Here is a 22,710-nt window from a genome sequence, read left to right on the forward strand (position 1 = left end):
AGATGAGAAAAATGAGGCTCAGACAACATCAGGGAATTTAAAGAAAAGGATCAGGGTCCCCAGGCTGGAACACAGCTTTCATATTGAAGGTAGTAGACGCTGAGAGAGCTGAGGTTTTTGTCCTAGAAAGGGAAGTTGCTTTAAGAGGAAGTGAAGGGAGGAAGCGGTGGGAGGGCATTTCCACATCCTACCCCAACTGCATAGCGAATGATACCGGCAGCTTCAGCCCTAGGGATAACATCCTCATAACCCAGGGGGTCTCCTTGTTTCTGACCATCAGTGATGACAATAAGGATCTTGGAGGCATCTTTTCGGGCCCCACTTGAGGCACTGAACAGTTGATTTCTGTCAGAGAAGAAGATCCAGAGACCTGTGAACAGAACTGCTACTGGTCCCTTATGCCTTTTGAGAACAAGTTGTTGACCCTTTCTCTTGGAGGTCCCAGTCCCACCTGTAGACCCCCAGCTTGGTGAGGAGACCACAGGCTGAATTTCTGTCCCAGTCTGTCCCTCTCTCATGGAGATAGGTGAGGCCTAAAGAAAGACCCAGATGCTTTGGGGAAGGACCCGGGAGAAGGGAGGACTCACGTAACCGTTTGGATGGCTGTAGCTGTGTAAGTGAACCCTCGCAGCTGTTGTACAGAATCCAACAGGCCTAGTGGGTTTGAGCTGTATATGAAGTCTTTGAAAGTGAAGTGCACCCAGGAATGGTGGGAGAACTGCATCAGAGAGAACTGGGAGAATTGAAGAGGGCTGGGAGCCAAGGCCACTTGACCAAAACCCCAGGCACCCCACCCACAAACCTCCCACAGGGCCCCTGCATACTTGCCTTCCCTCCCCCAAGGACACACCTGGGTGCTAGGTCTCTGGAACTGGCTCATAACGGCCTTCACAAAATTCAACATCTTGGTAAAATCTCTGAAGGAGATGCTGCCTGAGCCATCGATCAGGAACACAATATCCTGCTCCTGCCTTGGACACTCTGAGAAAGGAAGTGGCACCAGTTCTCCAAGGAACACTCCCAGAGCCCAGAACCTCAGCATCCTGGCCACAAGAACTCACTGCCCCCCAACCCAGGGACCTCCCTAACCCCTGCCTAGAATAGGGTCCTTTGGCCTCCTTAAGTCCCTGAAGAGGCTATATCTGTGATTCAGCTGCTCACACCTGTGTAGTCAGCCTAGGTGATAAAAAAGTGAAGTTCCTCCAATTCAGATGGTAAGAAACGGGGAGCCCCTCCTTCTACCTTGGCTGTCTGTGCCCCTCTCCCAAGCCCTATCCCATTCCCTCTCCCATATCCCCATGATCCAGCAATGAAAGGAGCCTGCTTCAGCCCCTGGCCAGAATCTGTCCTCATTAGTCAATGCCAAACTGTGCTTTTATTAAATATTTTTAATGTCATCCCTGGAAATAACCACACACTGGCCCTGTTCTGTTCTCAGCTTAAATATGGGCCCCTATTCCCCTCCTGAGTGTATTCAAAATTGGTCAAAAAGAGGAAGCTCTCCCAGTTCTCCAAGAAGAGACCTCCCAGCCTCCCTCTTTCATTCCAGAGGTCCCACCAGACAGTGGTGTCCTGGGTGTTCTTATGGGAGCCCAGATTCCTATGGGCGAAGTCTAGGAGGTGCTAGAAGAGAACTCCATTCAGTGGCCAGATGTCAGTTTCCCCAAGGGCTTGAGTGGAAATGTGAAACCAGGGAGGGGCCTAGTGTGCACACATACATTCATGCATACATATTCACATACACATACATACACAAACAAACCCATGCATACTCATATGCACACATATACACACATACTCATATATATACACTCATGTAAATATACATACAGGCACATATGCATGTGCATATATATGCACACATATATACATCCATGTACATAGACACACACACATACACACACTTCTCAGATTGTCTGCGCCTTCATCATTCTTTCCCATTCTGTTACACAAATTGGTTATACCCCAGGGCATATTGACTGAAAATAAATTCCCTTCTCCCTAAAAATAATAGCAGCTAACATTCATTGAGCCCTCACTATGTGCTAAACCTTGGCCATGGATCATCTTATGTCACTCTCAGGGTTGGGTGTCATTATCCCCATCTCACAAATGAAGACACTGAAGCTCCAAGAGGGTTAGGTCATATAAAAGTGGAACAGTAATGTGGCAAGATGTGAAAGCATACAGTGACTACCCAATTCATGTCTGGAACTGCTATACCATCCAGTATATATTTTTTCCAGATGTCTTTTTTATCCACTCTGGCAAAAGTGTCTCTGGCCCACTACACTCCCAATCACAAGTGTGTGGGCTCCTCAAAGGAACCAGTAGCCCCCAACACTCACCCTGCAGGGCAGCCGGGAGCCTCTGGGCCTGCCAGGAAGGGGAAACCAGCAGGAAACAGAACCCAGTCAAGTACATGTTCTCCTTGCATGTATGGTGCACTGTGGGGCCACAGGCCTAAGGACAGAGGTGTCTGATGGGAAGGGCTGTCCCTGCTTCCATTCCATCCTTCCAACCCAGTATTTTCACACTCCCCAAGGTCCCCAGCCCCACTAACCCCAGGTCCCCATTCTTCCCTTCAGGACAACTCTGCAACCCAGGTAACTCACCAGCAGTTGAGAGGGGTTGGTTGAGGCTGCCAGGGACAGGCCCAAGGACATGTTCACTGCTTCTGGAGGGACTGAGGGGACAGATATGTGCATGGTCACCCTCAGATCTGTGTAAGATCTGGGCAGGGGTCACCTCAACCCTGCAAGACAAGGAAGTCTGGAAAGTGAAGGGGGCTTTCAGGTCTTGATAGAGCCATGAGGTTAAGGGGTGTGATGGACAAAGAGGCTATGAAGGGATCAGGAAGCTTGTCTGAGGGTGAGGGTCTGCAGACAGAGCTGGAACTGGGAAGTGCATCTTCTGTGCTCCCCCCAGGTCCCCAGAGCAATGGAGTTTGGACCTGGGTCCCAGGGAGAGGCAGTGACTCACTCTTCAGGCGGATGGGCTCACACTTGCCCGTTCTATAGTCACACTGGTAGAGGCTACCTGTTTGGTTTGCAGCCTTTATCTCCTGGGGGGCTCCAACCACCACCCTGGGGGGAGGAAGACAAAGAACACTGAAGTTAAGAATATGGACAATGGAGCCAGACTGCCACTCGGCAAGTTTGTTTCATCTCTAAGCCTCAGAGTCCTTATTTGCAAAGTGGAGATTAATAACAATTTAAGTTACACATGGGAGGGGTTTTTGTCTGTTTTGTTCTCCTGTATATGTCTGGCTCCTTTAGTAGTAAGTGCTCAATAAATATTTCTTGAAAAGTTGATCCTTACCTATCTTATAAGATTATTATGATAACGAAATTAGTACTCACCTAGAAATGCAAATCAAAACTACATGGAGATATCACCTCACACCTGTCAGAATGGCTAAAATCAACACAAGAAACAAAAGGTGTTGGCAAGGATATGGAAAAAGGACCCCTCATGTATAGTTGGTGAGAATGAAAACTGGTGCAGTCACTGTGGAAAACAGTATGGAGTTTCCTCAAAGGGATACAAATAGAACTACTGTATGATCCAGCAATCACACTCTTGGGTATGTACCCAAAGAATACAAAAATACTAACTCAAAAGGATACATGCACCCCTGTGTCTATAGCAGGATTATTTACAATAGCCAAGATATGGAAGCAGCCCAAATGTCCATTGATGAATGGATAAAGAAGATGTGGGATACACACACACACACACACACACACACTATATATATATATATATATATATATATATATATATATATATATATGACTGCACCAGTTTGCATTCTCACCAACTGTACATGAGGGGTCCTTTTTTCCATATCCTTGCCAACACCTGTTGTTTCTTGTGTTGATTTTAGCCATTCTGACAGGTGTGAGGTGATATCTCAGTGTAGCTTTGATTTGCATTTCTAGGTGAGTACTAATTTAGTCGTCACAGCAATCTTATGTATTCAGCCATAAAAAAGAATGACATTTTGCCATTTGCGGTGAAATAGATGGAGCTAGAGAGTGTAATGGTAAGTGAAATAAGTCAGTGAAATAAGTGAAATAAGTCAGAAATATGATTTCATTCATGTGGAATCTAAGAAACAAAATAAATGAACAAAGGATGAAAGAGAGAGAGAGAGACCAAGCAACAGATTCTTAATTATAGAGAATAAACTGATGGTTACCAGAGAGGAGGAGGGTAGGGTTATGGGTTAAATAGGTGATAGCGATTAAGGAGTGCATTTGTTGTGTACGGTACTGGCACAAAAACAGACACTTAGATCAATGGAACAGAATAGAGAACCCAGAAATGGACCCAGAAATGTATGGCCAACTAATTTTTGACAAAGCAGGAAAGAATATCCGATGGAATAAAGACAGTCTCTTCAGCAAATGGTGCTGGGGAAAACTGGACAGCGACATGCAGAAAAATGAACCTGGATCACTTTCTTACACCGTACAAAAAAATAAACTCAAACTGGATGAAAGACATAAATGTAAGACAGGAAACCATCAAAATTCTCAAAGAGAAAGCGGGCAAAAGCCTCTTTGACTTTGGCTGCAGCAACTTCTCACTCAACATGTCTCCAGAAGCAAGGGAAACAAAAGCAAAAATGAACTATTGGGACCTGATCAAAATAAAAAACTTCCACACAGCAAAGGAAACAATCAGCAAAACTAAAAGGGAACCAATGGAATGGGAGAAGATATTTGCAAATGACATATCAAATAAAGGCTTAGTATCCAAAATCTACAAAGAACTTATCAAACTCAACACCCAAAAAAACAAATAATCCGTGAAGAAATGAGCAAAAGACATGAATAGACACTTCTCCAAAGAAGACATCCAGATGGCCAACCTACACATGAAAAAATGCTCCACATCACTCATCATCAGGGAAATACAAATCAAAACCACAATGAGATACCACCTCACACCTGTGAGAATGGCTAACATTAATAACTCAGGCAACAACAGATGTTGATGAGGATGCAGAGGAAGAGGATCTCTTTTGCACTGCTGGTGGGAATGCAGACTGGTGCAGTCACTCTGGAAAACGGTATGGAGGTTCCTCAAAAAATTAAAAATGTAAATACCTTATTTATCCAAAGTATTTATCCAAGGGATACAGGTGTGCTATTTCTAGGGGCACATACACCCCAATGTTTATAGCAGTGCTATCAACAATAGCCAAAGTATGGAAAGAACCCAAATGTCCATTGACAGATGAATGAATAAAGAAGATGTGGTATAGCCAAAGCATAAGAGACTCTTAAAAACTGAGAACAAACTGAGGGCTGATGGGAGGTGGGAGGGAGGGGAGGGTGGGTGATGGGTATTGAGGAGGGCACCTTTTGGGATGAGCACTGGGTGTTGTATGGAAACTAATTTGACAATAAACTTCATATGTTGAAAAAAAAAAGAAGATGTAGTATATAAATACAATGGAGTATTACTGGGCAATCAAAAAGAATGAAACCTTGCCATTTGCAACTGTGTGGATGGAACTGAAGGGTATTATGCTAAGAGAAATTAGTCAGAGAAAGACAAATATCATATGACTTCACTCATATGAGGAATTTAAGATACAAAACAGATGAACGTAAGTGAAGGGAAGCAAAAATAATATAAAAACAGGGAGGGGGACAAAACATAAAAGACTCTTAAGTATAGAAAACAAACAGAGGGTTACTGGAGGCATTGTGGGAGGGAGGATGGTCTAAATGGATAAGAGACATTAAGGAATCTACTCCTGAAATCATTGTTGCACCATATGCTAACTTGGATATAAATTAAACAACAAATAAATTAAAAGGAATGCATTTTTTTGTGATGAGCACCAGATGATGTATGGAATTTTGCATCACTCTATTTTACACCTGAAACTAATATAGCACTATAAGTTAACTACACTGGAATTTAAATTTAAAATTTTTAAATAAAATAGATCAGTGACCACATAAAGCATGTTTGGCACAGTGCTGGGCACTTAGAAAGTGCTCAATAAATGTTAGTTGTAATCATCAAGATGGCAAGACAGTACCTGCTTTCAGTACAACTCTTCATATCCCTAAGAGAATTTCTACACCGGGCACTGGAGAAGAGAATCATGGGGAAGGACAGGACGTTGTGCATGGAAAGGAGTTGATGAGAACCAAAAGCCAGTCACCACCCAGTCCTCACCAGGAGTTGGCATACTGGACCACACTGTATCCAAACCCAGCACTCTCCATAAGGAAGGTTGTTGGCTGGTCTGTATCCAAGTTGAAACAGAGAGAAGAAGCCAAGCCTGGGAAAGGTGAGAAGAGAATCTCTGAAGAAGGGTCTTCCTCCTATTCCATCTCCTCAGACCCCAGATTTGCTCTCCTCTCCAGGTCCAATGCCCTAGTGTCTCCTGGACTTCTGAACTCTTAGGCTCAGGCTTCCCCCAGTCCTGCTTCTCTCCTGCAGGAAGTCCAGAGACAGCTCTTCACTCATTGGCCTGCTGGAAAGTTTCAATTCTCCATTTTCACAGAGAAACACCCAGACTCTAACTCCTTTGCCACCCTGGGGCTTCTAGGAGAAAGAGTCCAGGAAAACTTGGGCCAAGGTGACATTGTGAACAGAGCACAAGGTTGACTTGTTCTACCTACTTGGGAAATCTCTAGATTGTTCAGGCAACTGTCCCCTCCCTCTCCCTCCAAAAACTCCAGATACCAAGCCCTGTGTAACTCCAGATCCCTCCCCTAATGTCTGCGTCCAAAACATGTACATTCTCAGCTCTTTCCCTATCTGGACCCCAATGCTCTCATGTCTCTTCATTGGAGCCCGCCACTTACCCATCAACAGGAGGAAGGTCCTGATCATGGTCATGACTGGAAGGTAAGATATGGGCTTCTGAGTTCCTCAGCCACTGAGGGAACTGGACAAAGGTACAGAGGGGCCAGTGAGCAGAGAGGTAGTCAGGAGAATAGAAGCAGAGAGGGAAGTTGTCAGCATGACTCAGAGGTGGAGGGCGGAGAATAGGACTAAAATAAACAGAGAAAGGGGCTGAGGCAGCCCACACATCCTGGGTCCAAGAGTCTTTCTAACCAGAGATGGCTTGCTTCTTTTGCTTTACCAAACTAGACTTAAGTGAATGCAAATCCCCTCCCTGCCTCACCTCTTTAGCTTCTCTAGTTGTACAGGCAGAAGTTTCCTCTTGACCTTGAAACTTCAGTTAGCCTGGGGAGGGAAAACAGGCAGATGCCAGGGTCAATTTAGGGCCCTAATGGAGACTCTGGTGGGTACTCTCAGACCTGGAAACCTCTGGGATAAGAAGCAAGCATCTAGACCTTAGGAGGAAAATGGAGTGGGCATTTAGTCATTTACTCAACAAGCCTCATTTGAGGCTAATTACGCATCTCTCTATTAGCAAAGAGATAAAACACAAACCACAAGGCCCAGCCCTGGGGTCAGTAGAGAAGGCAAATGTGCAAAGAGCAAGGTATTGCTATGAGATGAGAAGCCCATTGACCACAGAGTACCTTACTCACTTAGAAGGGTGTCTATTTCTGAAAAGGATTCCTGGCACTTGAGCTGAGTTTTGAAGGCAACTGACTATAGGGGAGCATATTTCAGAAGGGGTAGCCAAATGTGACCAAGGCATGAGACTGGAGGGCCTCTTGGGAAACCAGTGATGGTAAACCAGAGAGTGGGAGGTGGAAAGTGACAAGAGATGAGGTCAGTGCCATGGAGGAAGGGGAGAAGGGGAAGCAGGCCCCAAGTCTGGAAAGCCCCCTTAAGGTATGTTGATTTTATCCTGAGGGCAGAGGGAAGGATTGAATTAAATTGGGAAGACTGAAATCTTCAAATTTACATTTCAGAAAGCTAGAAAGAGGAGCAGTATGGGGCATGGTTTCATTGGGAACTAGCTGGAGACAGACCAGCTAAGAGAGAGGTAACGGGGCCCTGTGGGGTGAGCTAGTGGCCATGGGGATGGACTAGAGGCTGACTGGTCTCTAAGGGGAAGACAGTGGTGATGGTCCCTGAGCATACTTGGAGGAAGGGAGGGACAATGGACTAGGATAGTTACGGTTTTTAGAAAGCCAAAATTTAGTCTTTAAGAGCTTGGGCTCTCAATTTCTCTAGGCTCCAGTTTCCTCTTCCACAAAATGAGGGTGATAATAAAACTACATATCTCCTAGGGTGCCTGGGTGGCTCAGTCAGTTAAGCATCCAACTCTCAATTTCAGTTCAGGAGATGATCTTATGGTTTGTGAGTTTGAGCCCCGCATCAAGCTCTGCACTGACAGCATGGAGCCTGCTTGGGATTCTCTCCCTTTCTGACCCTCCCCACTCGTGTTCTCTCTCTCTCTCTCTCTGTAAAAATAAATAAACATTTTTTTAAAACTTTAAAGTACACATTTACTATTGTTTGTTTCTGGGAAGGTTGAATTAGTATGAAATGCTGAGAAAAATGTATATGAGCTTCTGTCATTGGCTATTATGAGTACTATGCTCTGATGATTATTGTGTTAGGTAAGAGGGGCCTGAAGGCCTTCCAAGAGAAGATGTCCTAGAGGCAGTTGAGTGAATGGGGCTAGAGCTCAGGAGACAATTCTGGGTTGGAGAAGAGTTTTGGATCCATCAGAAGTGCTGAATGAGATCCTGGTGGGAGTGTGAAGAGGGAAGAGAAAGATGGGTGGAAGAGGGGAAGGAAACCAGTGTTAGCAGCAGAGCAGAAGCCCAGAAATATTGAGAAGGAAGGAGTTCCCAAAGAGGGAGAAAGAAGCCCAGGAGAAAAAAGGGAATCATGAAAGGGCTACCTGGAGAGGAATGTAAATAATTTCACAAGCTGCTAGATGTCAAGTGAGGTGAGAAATGAAGAAGTCCCCAGATATGGCAACAGAGGCTATCAGGGACCCTAGAGGTGGCAGTGCCAGGTTAGTGGGGGAGGATCTGGGAGTGAGTAATGTGGACATTAATGCCACCTGAAGATAAGCAGTCTTGTAGGGACCTCAGATACAATATGACTGGAGAAAATCCCTGGAATTCTTGGAGATGAAAAAAAAATTGAAAGAGAATGAAATGGAGACACAGAAACCCAATAAAAAGAAAGAAGTGACCCAGATTCCAGACAAGATAAAAGGCAAGCCAGAAATAACTCAAGCCAGGAGATGTCTAGAAGACTCAGGACTGGACTCACAGACAGGGTAAGTACAAGAGAGCCACCAAGCCTTTGAAGGTGCCTTGAATCCTGGCCTTTCCAGGGCTTGGGTTCCACTCTTGATGGATGAGGTATACAAAACAAGAATATTGGACAACTAAGACTTAAATTCTTCTTTCAAGCCGCCAAACATACTTCTATGATACTTCAGGAAAAGCCAAGCAAGGTAAGACATCTCACCTTTAACAAAGATAACTTGTATCATAAAAGTGTAGAACAGGATGTGTCCTTAATTCAAGCCATCCATGAAGGCAGTGAAGCTCCAGATAGGAACTTAGGGTTTCTAAAACTCACAGCCCCTTTTCATTCCAGTGAATCATGTTGTGACACTTCCAGAAAAAGGATGGCAGCTGAGGAGGATAATAAAAGCAAGGAAAGGGTGGATACCCAAGTTCCCTAATCTCCTCAGCCCAGTAGGACCATGATTCAGTCACATCCAACTCTGTCCATCTGACACTTGTAGGTTGTTCAGAGCCAAGGCTGAGCCGGTGGAAGAAGTCAAGAGCAGAATGGGAGGGTTTGGGGAAGTTTGGAGGCAGCCAGCCTTTCTCACTGCTGGAATTCCTCACTCAATAAGTTTCTGCTCTGTCCCTGAGACTAGATATACTGACTGAAGAAGATTCTGGTAGGATGGTGGGGCAGGAGGTGCTGCTTCTGATCTGTCACATACTGGAGCAAGGGTGGGAAATGGAGAAACCAGGACAGATGTTGATTTAATTCAGGTCTGATTTACCTGAACTAAGTGGAACTGAATAATTTTGGGTCTGTTTCCTGGGTTGTTTCTTTTCCATGGAAAGAGAACAGAAATCTGGTGGGTGGAAACTTTGGTATTTTTCAGTCTGTTTCCACCCCCACACTTACCCATGAGGCCTGAATGGATTTTCCCTAGAGTTTCTGCCTTCCTTCTTACCATAGGCACTCTGTCTCACTTCTCTTTCTTTGATGGACAATTGGCCACCTCACCACCAAATTTTCTCAAAACAGAATTTTTTTAGAGAGAAGGGGAGGGGGAAGGAGAAAGAGAATCCCAATCAGGCTCTGCACTGTCAGCATGGAGACTGACCCAGGGCTCAAACCCAAGAACTGTGAGATAATGACCTGAGCTGAAACCAAGAGTCAGACGCTTAACCGACTGAGTCACCCAGGCACCCCAAAACAATTTATTTAACTCTATAGTGTAGAAATACACACATGTATACTCAGGTTCTCAGGAAGAGGCTGCTTTCCAAAAGCAACTGGTTCTCCCTACACTCCAGGAGCCGTGGGCATGGAATTCTGTTGTGATCGATTATTTGAGAACGCTAGAGGATTTTAGCCAGTGGTTAGGAAGTTTGGGACATGGAAGTGAGAAGCAGGCATAGGGTAATAACATCTTTATGGCAGAAAAAAAGAACTGAGTAATACTAACGTATCATTGTGCCCTTTATGTCTGTTAGCTCACTGAATCTTCTCAACAGCCCTATGGGGGTGGGGAGCTGCTATTATCCTCATTTTATGGATGCAGAATTAAGGCACAGAGAAGTTGAGTTATTTGCCTCAAGTTGCCAGCTAGTACAAGGTAAAGATAGATATCAAGGCACTGGAGTCTTGGCCACACTGCTAATGATCTTACTTCCTCCTTTCTACCCCACCTACTGCCTGGGCAGTATTTGTTCACTCAACCATTCATCCCACACACAGGAGCTTCTCGTGTGATCCAGGCTGTGGGTTGGCTGCTAGGGAAGCAAAACAAGCAGGAAAGGGTGCTGGCCTTCTAAGAGATCATACCCTACAAGGGAAACAATATTCTGATACATTCAAATCACAAGTTTTACTAGATAGCAGAATAATTTGAGTGGCTCAGGGAGGAAGTGATTAGCTCTGCTTTGGTGAATCTCAGAAGGAGATTCTTGGGGGGTGGTGCTTTTATACACCAGGGATTGGTATAGAGACTATAGACTTCTTCAATATAAGGACTGTATCCTTCTGGTCCTCTATCCCCTGCATTCAGCACAACACCTGACACATAGGAAGCACCCAATCAATACTTGGTGCCTGCATGAAGTTAAAGAAGGGCAGAGCTAATCCCAGTCAAGGGAACAAGCCTTTTTGTACAGAACATCTAACAGTTCTGGTCTCAGTCACTGTTGCACCTCAATTATGTGCCTGGGAAATAGCACTTGCTTCTGTTTGTTGCTATAGCTGTTATAAGTTGAGGATAAGGGTGAGAATTAACAGTTTTCCTTAGTGAAGAATAAAAAGTGACACCCTCTCAATGACAGCTCATTGAGATCAGACACTCATTTCTCTTTCTTTCTCCAAGGATGGCCACTAGACCTAGAGTAGATACAACCAGGGGTCAAACATGTCTGTTGGGTATGTGGGTAGTTGGGTGATAAGAGGGTAGATGAGTTTGTGTGTGGACAGATGAGCAGGTGGCTGGGTAGATGGGAGGATGAGTGGATGAATGGATAAGTGGGGTGGATGGGTATGTGGAAAGGAAATCTGCACATATTTGAAGGTGATAGACCAAGTGTTCAGCCCAGATCACCCTGGGATTCCCCCAATTGTTGTATAAATCGAAGGCTGCCTCAGAACAAGGCAAAAGCAGCCTTTCTAGGAGGCAAACTAATGAATTGGGGCAAATTTTGGATACAACAGGTATTTGTTTAGGTTGAGTAAATGCTGTAGGAAATAAGTAGAAGAATGTTAGGGAACACAGCAAACGTGTGTCTGGTGGATGAGGAAAAGCCCGGGGCAACAGTGAAGGGAAGAGGAAGGAACACTGGCTTGGCTTCTCTACATACATTGGCAAAAACCCCTTGGAGAGTCAAATGGTTGTCCTTTAACTCCCACTGCTGGCAAGTGATTTAACTGGAATTAGAGGAACATAGCACTTAATTTGCACTTAAGTTCTGTGAAATAGAAGAGAAAATGAGAAGCAAAGATAATTCATTGGGAAAAGGAAAGACAGAGAAGAGGAAAGAGAGCAGAAATGAGATGGTCAGAGTAAGGTGGATAGGGGCTGAGTATTGATGACTGACCTACCTTCTTCTGGGTTTCCCTTGGAGGGAACATTCATACTTTCCATCTGAAGGCTCCGTAATGCTGCCTCAATTCCCAGCCTTAGATTCAACTCACAAAGATGATCAGGAAAAGCTGGGCTGGAGTCCAAGCTATAGGAAGTCTTGACTGACCTTGGGCAAGTTAACATAACCTCACTAATCATCAGTATCCTCTTCTGCAAAATAGGAACAATAATATCCACCTCAATGGGCAGGTGTGAAGAATTTAATGAGAACTGAATTGACTTTCAGGGCAGGACTTCTCCAGCCCTGTCTGAGCTAGAGTCTGGTCAGCACACCCCTCAAAATACCATGGAAAATAGCGTGAACAATGGGCTGATTACACCTGAACTGTAACACATAGATCAAGGTGCTCTTAAATCAGAGAACACAGTGGCTTTCTGCCTACTCCACTCTGTGACTCAAAAAAATTCTAAATGAAAAAGTAAGTGCAAGAAAGGTATTCAAATTTCTGGTTTTCCTTCCAATATTTTGATGTTTCTTTGTATTTGTCAATTACAAATATTGTATCCTTTTCAAAAAATTTTTTCCATCATTTTTTTGATGCTTTGACTTTAATAGAGGCTCAAACACAGCAGCTGTGCTGCACATGGGAGGGGCTGGGCAGGAGATGCTTGTGGGAATTAGGGGAGGGAGAATTCCAGAGAACAGGGGTAAGGCTGGGTCATCAGGCTTAGCTTCTGTATCTTACTCTTGGCTTGGTAGCAAGATTATTCTCTTTTTTTATATATTAAATACAATTTATTGTCAAATTGGTTTCCATACAACACCCAGTAACAAGATCATTCTCAACAGGCAAATATATATATGGAAGAACATGGCAATCAATGCATTCAATTCATGTTTACTCAGAGGGGCCTTGGAACTTCAATGGGCAACAAGAGATGGGGGCAGATAAGGAGACCCATTTCAGCAATTGTTCAAAGTCTGTGCCAAAATGGGAATTCCCACAGAGAAACTGGAAAGGAGATCATTGTGGTTTGTTTGTTTGTTTTTTAATTGTAGTAGCTGGACCAGAGGATTGAGAAAATAAATGAAGACCAACAAAATGTCTGTTGATAGGCAAAGGCTATTTATTCAGAGCTTGCTCTAGCAAGAAATTCAGCCACCATCACTTGCATTTTGACAAATACCCAAAGGCAAGGGAGGAGGAGAGGATAGGCTTTATGGTATAAAAAGGGAAGTTTTCAGGTGTGCCCTGACTGGAGGCTGTTGGCCCAGGGAAGCTGGAGTGGATTAACTGGAAGGAGAACATCTTTTGATTGGTTAGGGGAGCATATTTGGCTTTTCCTGGCTGGGCCTAAGTTGGATACAGCAACAAAAATTAGGGAAGCTGTCAGTTATTAATCAAGCCCTGGTCATTTTGAGCCAATTATTACATGGGTTATTGTTTGGCTTCCTGGACCAGTTGCTAAAGGTCTGACTTCCTACAAGTCTGACTTACAGGTGGCAAACCGGCTTCTTGGGCTGTTTATTATAGTTAATGGATGGGTTTCTTGGGCTGATTGCTACAGATTATGGGTCAGAGCTCTGTTTCTATGTATAGTCTGTCCATTATCCATTCATTCTCTCAAGATTTAGAAAATGTCAAGTAGTTACATATAGCCAGATACTATATGGTCCTGAAGAAATGCGTTGTGCTGTAGGGAAACAGACTTTTGAGAGCTCTGTCTTCTGGTGGAGGGAACAAGAACAGGAAGCCAGGAAAACCAAGATCATTCATTCATTCATTCACCAAACACATATATTCAGCAATTGTTTGCTCTGTGTTCCAGATATTGTCATAGGGGTTCCTGCACTCCAGGAATGTACAGTGTCCAGGAATAAAAAAACAGGTTACTGGGGCGCCTGGGTGGCGCAGTCGGTTAAGGGTCCGACTTCAGCCAGGTCACGATCTCGCGGTCCGTGAGTTCGAGCCCCGCGTCAGGCTCTGGGCTGATGGCTCAAAGCCTGGAGCCTGTTTCCGATTCTGTGTCTCCCTCTCTCTGCCCCTCCCCCGTTCATGCTCTGTCTCTCTCTGTCCCAAAAATAAATAAACGTTGAAAAAAAAAATTAAAAAAAAAACAAACAGGTGGACCAAAGATGGCGGCGTAGGAGGACGCTGGGCTCACCGCGCGTCCTGCTGATCACTTGGATTCCACCTACACCTGCCTAAATAACCCAGAAAACCACCAGAGGATTAGCAGAACGGAGTCGCCGGAGCCAAGCGCAGACGAGAGGCCCACGGAAGAGGGTAGGAAGGGCGGCGAGGCGGTGCGCGCTCCACGGACTGGCGGGAGGGAGCCGGGGCGGAGGGGCGGCTCGCTGGCCAAGCAGAGCCCCCGAGTCTGGCTTGCAAAAAGCGGAGGGGCCTGACGGACTGTGTTCCGACAGCAAGCGCGACTTAGCGTCTGGGAGGTCATAAGTTAACAGCTCTGCTCAGAAAGCAGGAAGGCTGGAGGACAAAGGGAAGGAGACCCGCTGAGCCCCCGGACGACAGAGCTCAGTTTGGTGGGGAACAAAGGCGCTCGCCAGCGCCATCTCCCCCGCCCATCCCCCAGCCAAAATCCCAAAGAGAACCAGTTCCTGCCAGGGAACTTGCTCGCTCCGCGCGCAAACACCCAACTCTGCGCTTCTGCGGAGCCAAATCTCCGGCAGCAGATCTGACTCCCTCCTGCTGCCACAGGGCCCCTCCTGAAGAGGATCACCTAAGGAGAAGCAAGCTAAGCCTGCCCCTCCTGCCCCTGTGCACCTTGCCTACCCACCCCAGCTAAGACGCCAGATCCCCAGCATCACAAGCCTGGCAGTCTGCAAGTAGCCCAGACAGGCCACCCCACCCCACAGTGAACCCCGCCCATAGGAGAGGGGAAGAGAAGGCACGCACCAGTCTGACTGTGGACACAGCGGTGGGCTGGGGGCAGACATCAGGTCTGACTGCGGCTCCGCCCACCAACTCCAGTTATACACCACAGCACAGGGGAAGTGCCCTGCAGGTCCTCACCACGCCAGGGACTATCCAAAATGACCAAGCGGAAGAATTCCCCTCAGAAGAATCTCCAGGAAATAACAACAGCTAATGAGCTGATCAAAAAGGATTTAAATAATATAACAGAAAGTGAATTTAGAATAATAGTCATAAAATTAATCGCTGGGCTTGAAAACAGTATAGCGGACAGCAGAGAATCTCTTGCTACAGAGATCAAGGGACTAAGGAACAGTCACGAGGAGCTGAAAAACGCTTTAAACGAAATGCATAACAAAATGGAAACCACCACAGCTCGGATTGAAGAGGCAGAGGAGAGAATAGGTGAACTAGAAGATAAAGTTATGGAAAAAGAGGAAGCTGAGAAAAAGAGAGATAAAAAAATCCAGGAGTACGAGGGGAAAATTAGAGAACTAAGTGATACACTAAAAAGAAATAATATACGCATTATTGGTATCCCAGAGGAGGAAGAGAGAGGGAAAGGTGCTGAAGGGGTACTTGAAGAAATAATAGCTGAGAACTTCCCTGAACTGGGGAAGGAAAAAGGCATTGAAATCCAAGAGGCACAGAGAACTCCCTTCAGACGTAACTTGAATCGATCTTCTGCACGACATATCATAGTGAAACTGGCAAAATACAAGGATAAAGAGAAAATTCTGAAAGCAGCAAGGGGTAAACGTGCCCTCACATATAAAGGGAGACCTATAAGACTCGTGACTGATCTCTCTTCTGAAACTTGGCAGGCCAGAAAGAATTGGCACAAGATTTTCAGTGTGCTAGACAGAAAAAATATGCAGCCGAGAATCCTTTATCCAGCAAGTCTGTCATTTAGAATCGAAGGAGAGATAAAGGTCTTCCCAAACAAACAAAAACTGAAGGAATTTGTCACCACTAAACCAGCCCTACAAGAGATCCTAAGGGGGACCCTGTGAGACAAAGTACCAGAGACATCACTACAAGCATAAAATATACAGACATCACAATGACTCTAAACCCATACCTTTCTATAATAACACTGAATGTAAATGGATTAAATGCGCCAACCAAAAGACTTAGGGTATCAGAATGGATAAAAAAACAAGACCCATCTATTTGCTGTCTACAAGAGACACATTTTAGACCTGAGGACACCTTTAGATTGAGAGTGAGGGGATGGAGATCTATTTATCATGCTACTGGAAGCCAAAAGAAAGCTGGAGTAGCCATCCTTATATCAGACAAACTAGACTTTAAATTAAAGGCTGTAACAAGAGATGAAGAAGGACATTATATAATAGTGACAGGGTCTATCCATCAGGAAGAGCTAACAATTATAAATGTCTATGCACCAAATACCGGAGCGCCCAAATATATAAAACAATTACTCATAAACATAAGCAACCTTATTGATAAGAATGTGGTCATTGCAGGGGACTTTAACACCCCACTTACAGAAATGGATAGATCAACTAGACACACGGTCAATAAAGAAACAAGGGCCCTGAATGAGACATTGGATCAGATGGACTTGACAGATATATTTAGAACTCTGCATCCCAAAGCAACAGAATATACTTTCTTCTCGAGTGCACATGGAACATTCTCCAAGATAGATCATATACTGGGTCACAAAACAGCCCTTCATAAGTTTACAAGAATTGAAATCATACCATGCATACTTTCAGACCACAATGCTATGAAGCTTGAAATCAACCACAGAAAAACGTCTGGAAAACCTCCAAAAGCATGGAGGTTAAAGAACACCCTACTAACGAATGAGTGGGTCAACCAGGCAATTAGAGAAGAAATTAAAAAATATATGGAAACAAACGAAAATGAAAATACAACAATCCAAACGCTTTGGGACGCAGCGAAGGCAGTCCTGAGAGGAAAATACATTGCAATCCAGGCCTATCTCAAGAAACAAGAAAAATCCCAAATACAAAATCTAACAGCACACCTAAAGGAACTAGAAGCAGAACAGCAAAGGCAGCCTAAACCCAGCAGAAGAAGAGAAATAATAAAGATCAGAGCAGAAATAAACAATATAGAATCTAAAAAAACTGTAGAGCAGATCAACGAAACCAAGAGTTGGTTTTTTGAAAAAATAAACAAAATTGACAAACCTCTAGCCAGGCTTCTCAAAAAGAAAAGGGAGATGACCCAAATAGATAAAATCATGAATGAAAATGGAATTATTACAACCAATCCCTCAGAGATACAAACAATTATCAGGGAATACTATGAAAAATTATATGCCAACAAATTGGACAACCTGGAAGAAATGGACAAATTCCTGAACACCCACACTCTTCCAAAACTCAATCAGGAGGAAATAGAAAGCTTGAACAGACCCATCACCAGTGAAGAAATTGAATCGGTTATCAAAAATCTCCCAACAAATAAGAGTCCAGGACCAGATGGCTTCCCAGGGGAGTTCTACCAGACGTTTAAAGCAGAGATAATACCTATCCTTCTCAAGCTATTCCAAGAAATAGAAAGGGAAGGAAAACTTCCAGACTCATTCTATGAAGCCAGTATTACTTTGATTCCTAAACCAGACAGAGACCCAGTAAAAAAAGAGAACTACAGGCCAATATCCCTGATGAATATGGATGCAAAAATTCTCAATAAGATACTAGCAAATCGAATTCAACGGCATATAAAAAGAATCATTCACCATGATCAAGTGGGATTCATTCCTGGGATGCAGGGCTGGTTCAACATTCGCAAATCAATCAATGTGATACATCACATTAACAAAAAAAAGGAGAAAAACCATATGATCCTGTCAATCGATGCAGAAAAGGCCTTCGACAAAATCCAGCACCCTTTCTTAATAAAAACTCTTGAGAAAGTCGGGATTGAAGGAACATACTTAAAGATCATAAAAGCCATTTATGAAAAGCCCACAGCTAACATCATCCTCAACGGGGAAAAACTGAGAGCTTTTTCCCTGAGATCAGGAACACGACAGGGATGCCCACTCTCACCGCTGTTATTTAACATAGTGCTGGAAGTTCTAGCATCAGCAATCAGACAACAAAAGGAAATCAAAGGCATCAAAATTGGCAAAGATGAAGTCAAGCTTTCGCTCTTTGCAGATGACATGATATTATACATGGAAAATCCGATAGACTCCACCAAAAGTCTGCTAGAACTGATACATGAATTCAGCAAAGTTGCAGGATACAAAATCAATGTACAGAAATCAGTTGCATTCTTATACACTAACAATGAAGCAACAGAAAGACAAATAAAGAAACTGATCCCATTCACAATTGCACCAAGAAGCATAAAATACCTAGGAATAAATCTAACCAAAGATGTCAAGGATCTGTATGCTGAAAACTATAGAAAGCTTATGAAGGTAATTGAAGAAGATTTAAAGAAATGGAAAGACATTCCCTGCTCATGGATTGGAAGAATAAATATTATCAAAATGTCAATACTACCCAAAGCTATCTACACATTCAATGCAATCCCAATCAAAATTGCACCAGCATTCTTCTCGAAACTAGAACAAGCAATCCTAAAATTCATATGGAACCACAAAAGGCCCCGAATAGCCAAAGTAATTTTGAAGAAGAAGACCAAAGCAGGAGGCATCACAATCCCAGACTTTAGCCTCTACTACAAAGCTGTCATCATCAAGACAGCATGGTATTGGCAGAAAAACAGACACATAGACCAATGGAATAGAATAGAAACCCCAGAACTAGACCCACAAACGTATGGCCAACTCATCTTTGACAAAGCAGGAAAGAACATCCAATGGAAAAAAGACAGTCTCTTCAACAAATGGTGCTGGGAGAACTGGACAGCAACATGCAGAAGGTTGAAACTAGACCACTTTCTCACACCATTCACAAAAATAAACTCAAAATGGATAAAGGACCTGAATGTGAGACAGGAAACCATCAAAACCTTAGAGGAGAAAGCAGGAAAAGACCTCTCTGACCTCAGCCGTAGCAATCTCTTACTCGACACATCCCCAAAGGCAAGGGAATTAAAAGCAAAAGTGAATTGCTGGGACCTTATGAAGATAAAAAGCTTCTGCACAGCAAAGGAAACAACCAACAAAACTAAAAGGCAACCAACGGAATGGGAAAAGATATTTGCAAATGACATATCGGACAAAGGGCTAGTATCCAAAATCTATAAAGAGCTCACCAAACTCCACACCCGAAAAGCAAATAACCCAGTGAAGAAATGGGCAGAAAACATGAATAGACACTTCTCTAAAGAAGACATCCGGATGGCCAACAGGCACATGAAAAGATGTTCAGCGTCGCTCCTTATCAGGGAAATACAAATCAAAACCACACTCAGATATCACCTCACGCCAGTCAGAGTGGCCAAAATGAACAAATCAGGAGACTATAGATGCTGGAGAGGATGTGGAGAAACGGGAACCCTCTTGCACTGTTGGTGGGAATGCAAATTGGTGCAGCCGCTCTGGAAAGCAGTGTGGAGGTTCCTCAGAAAATTAAAAATAGACCTACCCTATGACCCAGCAATAGCACTGCTAGGAATTTATCCAAGGGACACAGGAGTACTGATGCATAGGGGCACTTGTACCCCAATGTTCATAGCAGCACTCTCAACAATAGCCAAATGATGGAAAGAGCCTAAATGTCCATCAACTGATGAATGGATAAAGAAATTGTGGTTTATATACACAATGGAGTACTACGTGGCAATGAGAAAAAATGAAATATGGCCTTTTGTAGCAACGTGGATGGAACTGGAGAGTGTGATGCTAAGTGAAATAAGCCATACAGAGAAAGACAGATACCATATGGTTTCACTCTTATGTGGATCCTGAGAAACTTAAGAGAAACCCATGGGGGAGGGGAAGGAAAAAAAAAAAAAAAAAGCGGTTAGAGTGGGAGAGAGCCAAAGCATAAGAGACTGTTGAGAACTGAGAACAAACTAAGGGTTGATGGGGGGTGGGAGGGAGGAGAGGGTGGGTGATGGGTACTGAGGAGGGCACCTTTTGGGATGAGCACTGGGTGTTGTATGGAAACCAATTTGACAATAAATTTCATATATAAAAAAAAAAATAAAAATAAAAATAAAAATTTAAAAAAAAAATAAATAAATAAATGTAAAAAAAATTTTAGAAAAAAAAAAAAATTAAGATTGTCCCTTGTAAGATGGCAATCAATACTAAAATCCTACCATATTCCTTTAACTTAAAATTTTCTCACGTGTCCAGATCAGGCCTGTATTTGGTGGCTGTGTGCCTTCAGGACAGAAAAATAATGTGGTCGGGTCTTCATTGCTGCTCTTTTTCATAACATATATGCTAAGTCAGACACATAGAAAATAATATTATTTACCTTTGACCTTCCTGGTAATGAGTTAAATGTATGGTTATCTCTTGGAATAAAAAAGCAAAAAACTCTCCCAAAAAAAAAACAAAAAAACAAAAAAACAAAAAAAAAAACCAAACAGGTTACTGACAGCATATGAGAGGTGAAGCTTCTCTTGGCTAGGCATTCAGGAGGATTTGGAGGAAGTGACATTCAAGCTGAGACAAGAGTCAAGTGAAGGAGGAAAGGAAGTGAGTTCTGGGCAAAGAATAAAGCATGGACAAATACTGGGAAGTGAGAGGGAATGAAGGGGGAACAGATACATCCTGACCTGTCCTCAACAGGTCATGTTTAGGCTTGACATCCCAATGCAATTATTATTCACACTTCCTTTCACTTTTAAAAGGGTCCTGACTGGTCACGCTAGATATGGTGCATTTGAGAAATATGAGGTTGAGAGGGAAGGGAGCAGAAGGTGAGCTACAGAGGTAGGCAGTGACCAGATCACATAGGGCTTGAAGATCGCCTTTAATCCAATGGACCCTAACCTCAGAGCAGGAGTGCTATATGGAGTGAACTGGAAAGCCATGTCCTGCCTGATTATGGTGGCTCTACCTAGCTGCAGCCTCATGTTGTCTCACTCCCATTTTTCAATAAAAGCCATAAATTTGTATTTCTCTAAGAAATCTGCCAATTTTAAAATGTCATCAACTCAGGGCGACTCGGTGGCTCAGTTGGTTAAGCGGCTGACTTCAGTTCAGGTCATGATCTTGCAGTCTGTGGGTTCCAGCCCCGCGTTGGGCTCTGTGCTGACAGCTCAGAGCCTGGAGTTTGCTTCCAATTCTGTGTATCTCTCTCTCTCTCTCTCTCTCTCTCTCTCTCTGCCCCTCCCCAGCTTGCTCTCTGTCTCTGTCTCAAAAATAATAAACATTAAAAAATTTTTTAATAGTAAAATGTCAGTAACTAATCAAAAACAAATAAACAAAACTATGTAGGCTAACTAAAACCTGAGGGCTATTACTCAGCCACCAAAAAGAATGAAATCTTGCCATTTACAATAACATGAATGGAGCTAGAGTGTATTTTGCTAAGCAAAATAAGTCAGTCAGAGAAAGACAAGTACCATATGATTACACTCATGTGTAGAATTTGAACAACAAAACAGATAAACATAGGGGAAGGAAATGAGAAGAAGAAAGAAAGAAAGAAAGAAAGAAAGAAAGAAAGAAAGAAAGAAAGAAAGAAAGAAGGAAAGAAAGATGGAAACCCATTCCAGACTATTAACTATAGAAAACAAACTGAGGGCTGCTGGAGGGAAGGTGGGCAGGGAATGGGCTAGATGCGTCATGGGTATTAAGGAGGGCACTTGTTGGCATGAGCACTAGGTGTTATATATAAGTGATGAATCACTAGATTCTACTCCTGAAATCAATATTACTATAAGTTAAATAACTAGAATTTAAATAAAAATTTGAAACAAACAAGAATAAATAAGCTGTGAGTAAAAGCAATAGATTTTTTTAAAGGCTCTGAACTTTCCCTGGGGAGGGGAAATTCACACCATCAGGACACACATCTCTGGTAATCTCTCAAGACAGAGAAAGGAGAAATACCTTCCAAGTACCTTTCTCATGCATCTACAGGTGAAACAGGACAATTAATTTCTCTATGAGGTCATTTAGTCAGCAGGAAGGACCCCACTTTTGTGATCTCAGAGGTTGGGGATAAATCCTGGAGACCAACCCAAGTGGGCTCATCAGGAAGATCCCACAGATGAAGAAAGTATTACTGATGCCTGTGACCAGCCTGAGAATGGATAGAGTGGAACATTCTCCAGCACCCCCCCCATTTTAGGTGCCAGTCATATCATAAGTCCTGACAAGAAGGAGGGGACTGAAATGCTAGAAACTGGGGTAGCAGCACTATCAGAATTTACCACAAGTTTAGTTTCTTTGACCAAGTAGGTAAAAACTCTTGAGAAGGTAATGTTATTAGTTACAATACAGGGACAACTGCTGTGTTGAAGACTCAAAATACCAGTGCCTTAAAGAATATTTCTCTTTCTTATAACAATATGAGATTATGGAGTCCATGGATAACATAGTGGTTCTACAGAATTAGAACCCAAACTCTGTCTCACTTTGGCATTCTTAAGTGTTGCCCTTGTCAGCAAAGTCTA

At 43.5% G+C, this 22,710-nt stretch overlaps 1 protein-coding gene across 2 annotated transcripts in view; it reads right to left on the reverse strand.

Annotated features, from left to right (window-relative positions):
• Window positions 1-7,050, reverse strand: part of LOC112856153 (integrin alpha-X) — a 49,240-nt gene extending 42,190 nt beyond the window's left edge. The window contains exons 1-8 of one of the 2 annotated variants that reach the window (XM_025919706.2): window positions 6,840-7,050; window positions 6,205-6,310; window positions 2,983-3,086; window positions 2,616-2,686; window positions 2,349-2,463; window positions 851-981; window positions 588-733; window positions 192-345 (exon numbers count right to left, since the gene is read on the reverse strand). In XM_025919706.2, coding sequence (XP_025775491.1) covers window positions 192-345; window positions 588-733; window positions 851-981; window positions 2,349-2,463; window positions 2,616-2,686; window positions 2,983-3,086; window positions 6,205-6,310; window positions 6,840-6,873 — 861 coding nt within the window. In that variant the 5' untranslated portion in view covers window positions 6,874-7,050. The other variant, XM_086692308.1, reaches the window with a different exon arrangement.
• Window positions 7,051-22,710: the final 15,660 nt, after the last annotated feature.

The sequence above is a fragment of the Puma concolor genome, chromosome E3, assembly GCF_028749965.1.
Source record: "Puma concolor isolate L17-30 chromosome E3, mPumCon1.1.hap2, whole genome shotgun sequence".
NCBI classification, from domain to species: Eukaryota; Metazoa; Chordata; class Mammalia; order Carnivora; family Felidae; genus Puma; species Puma concolor.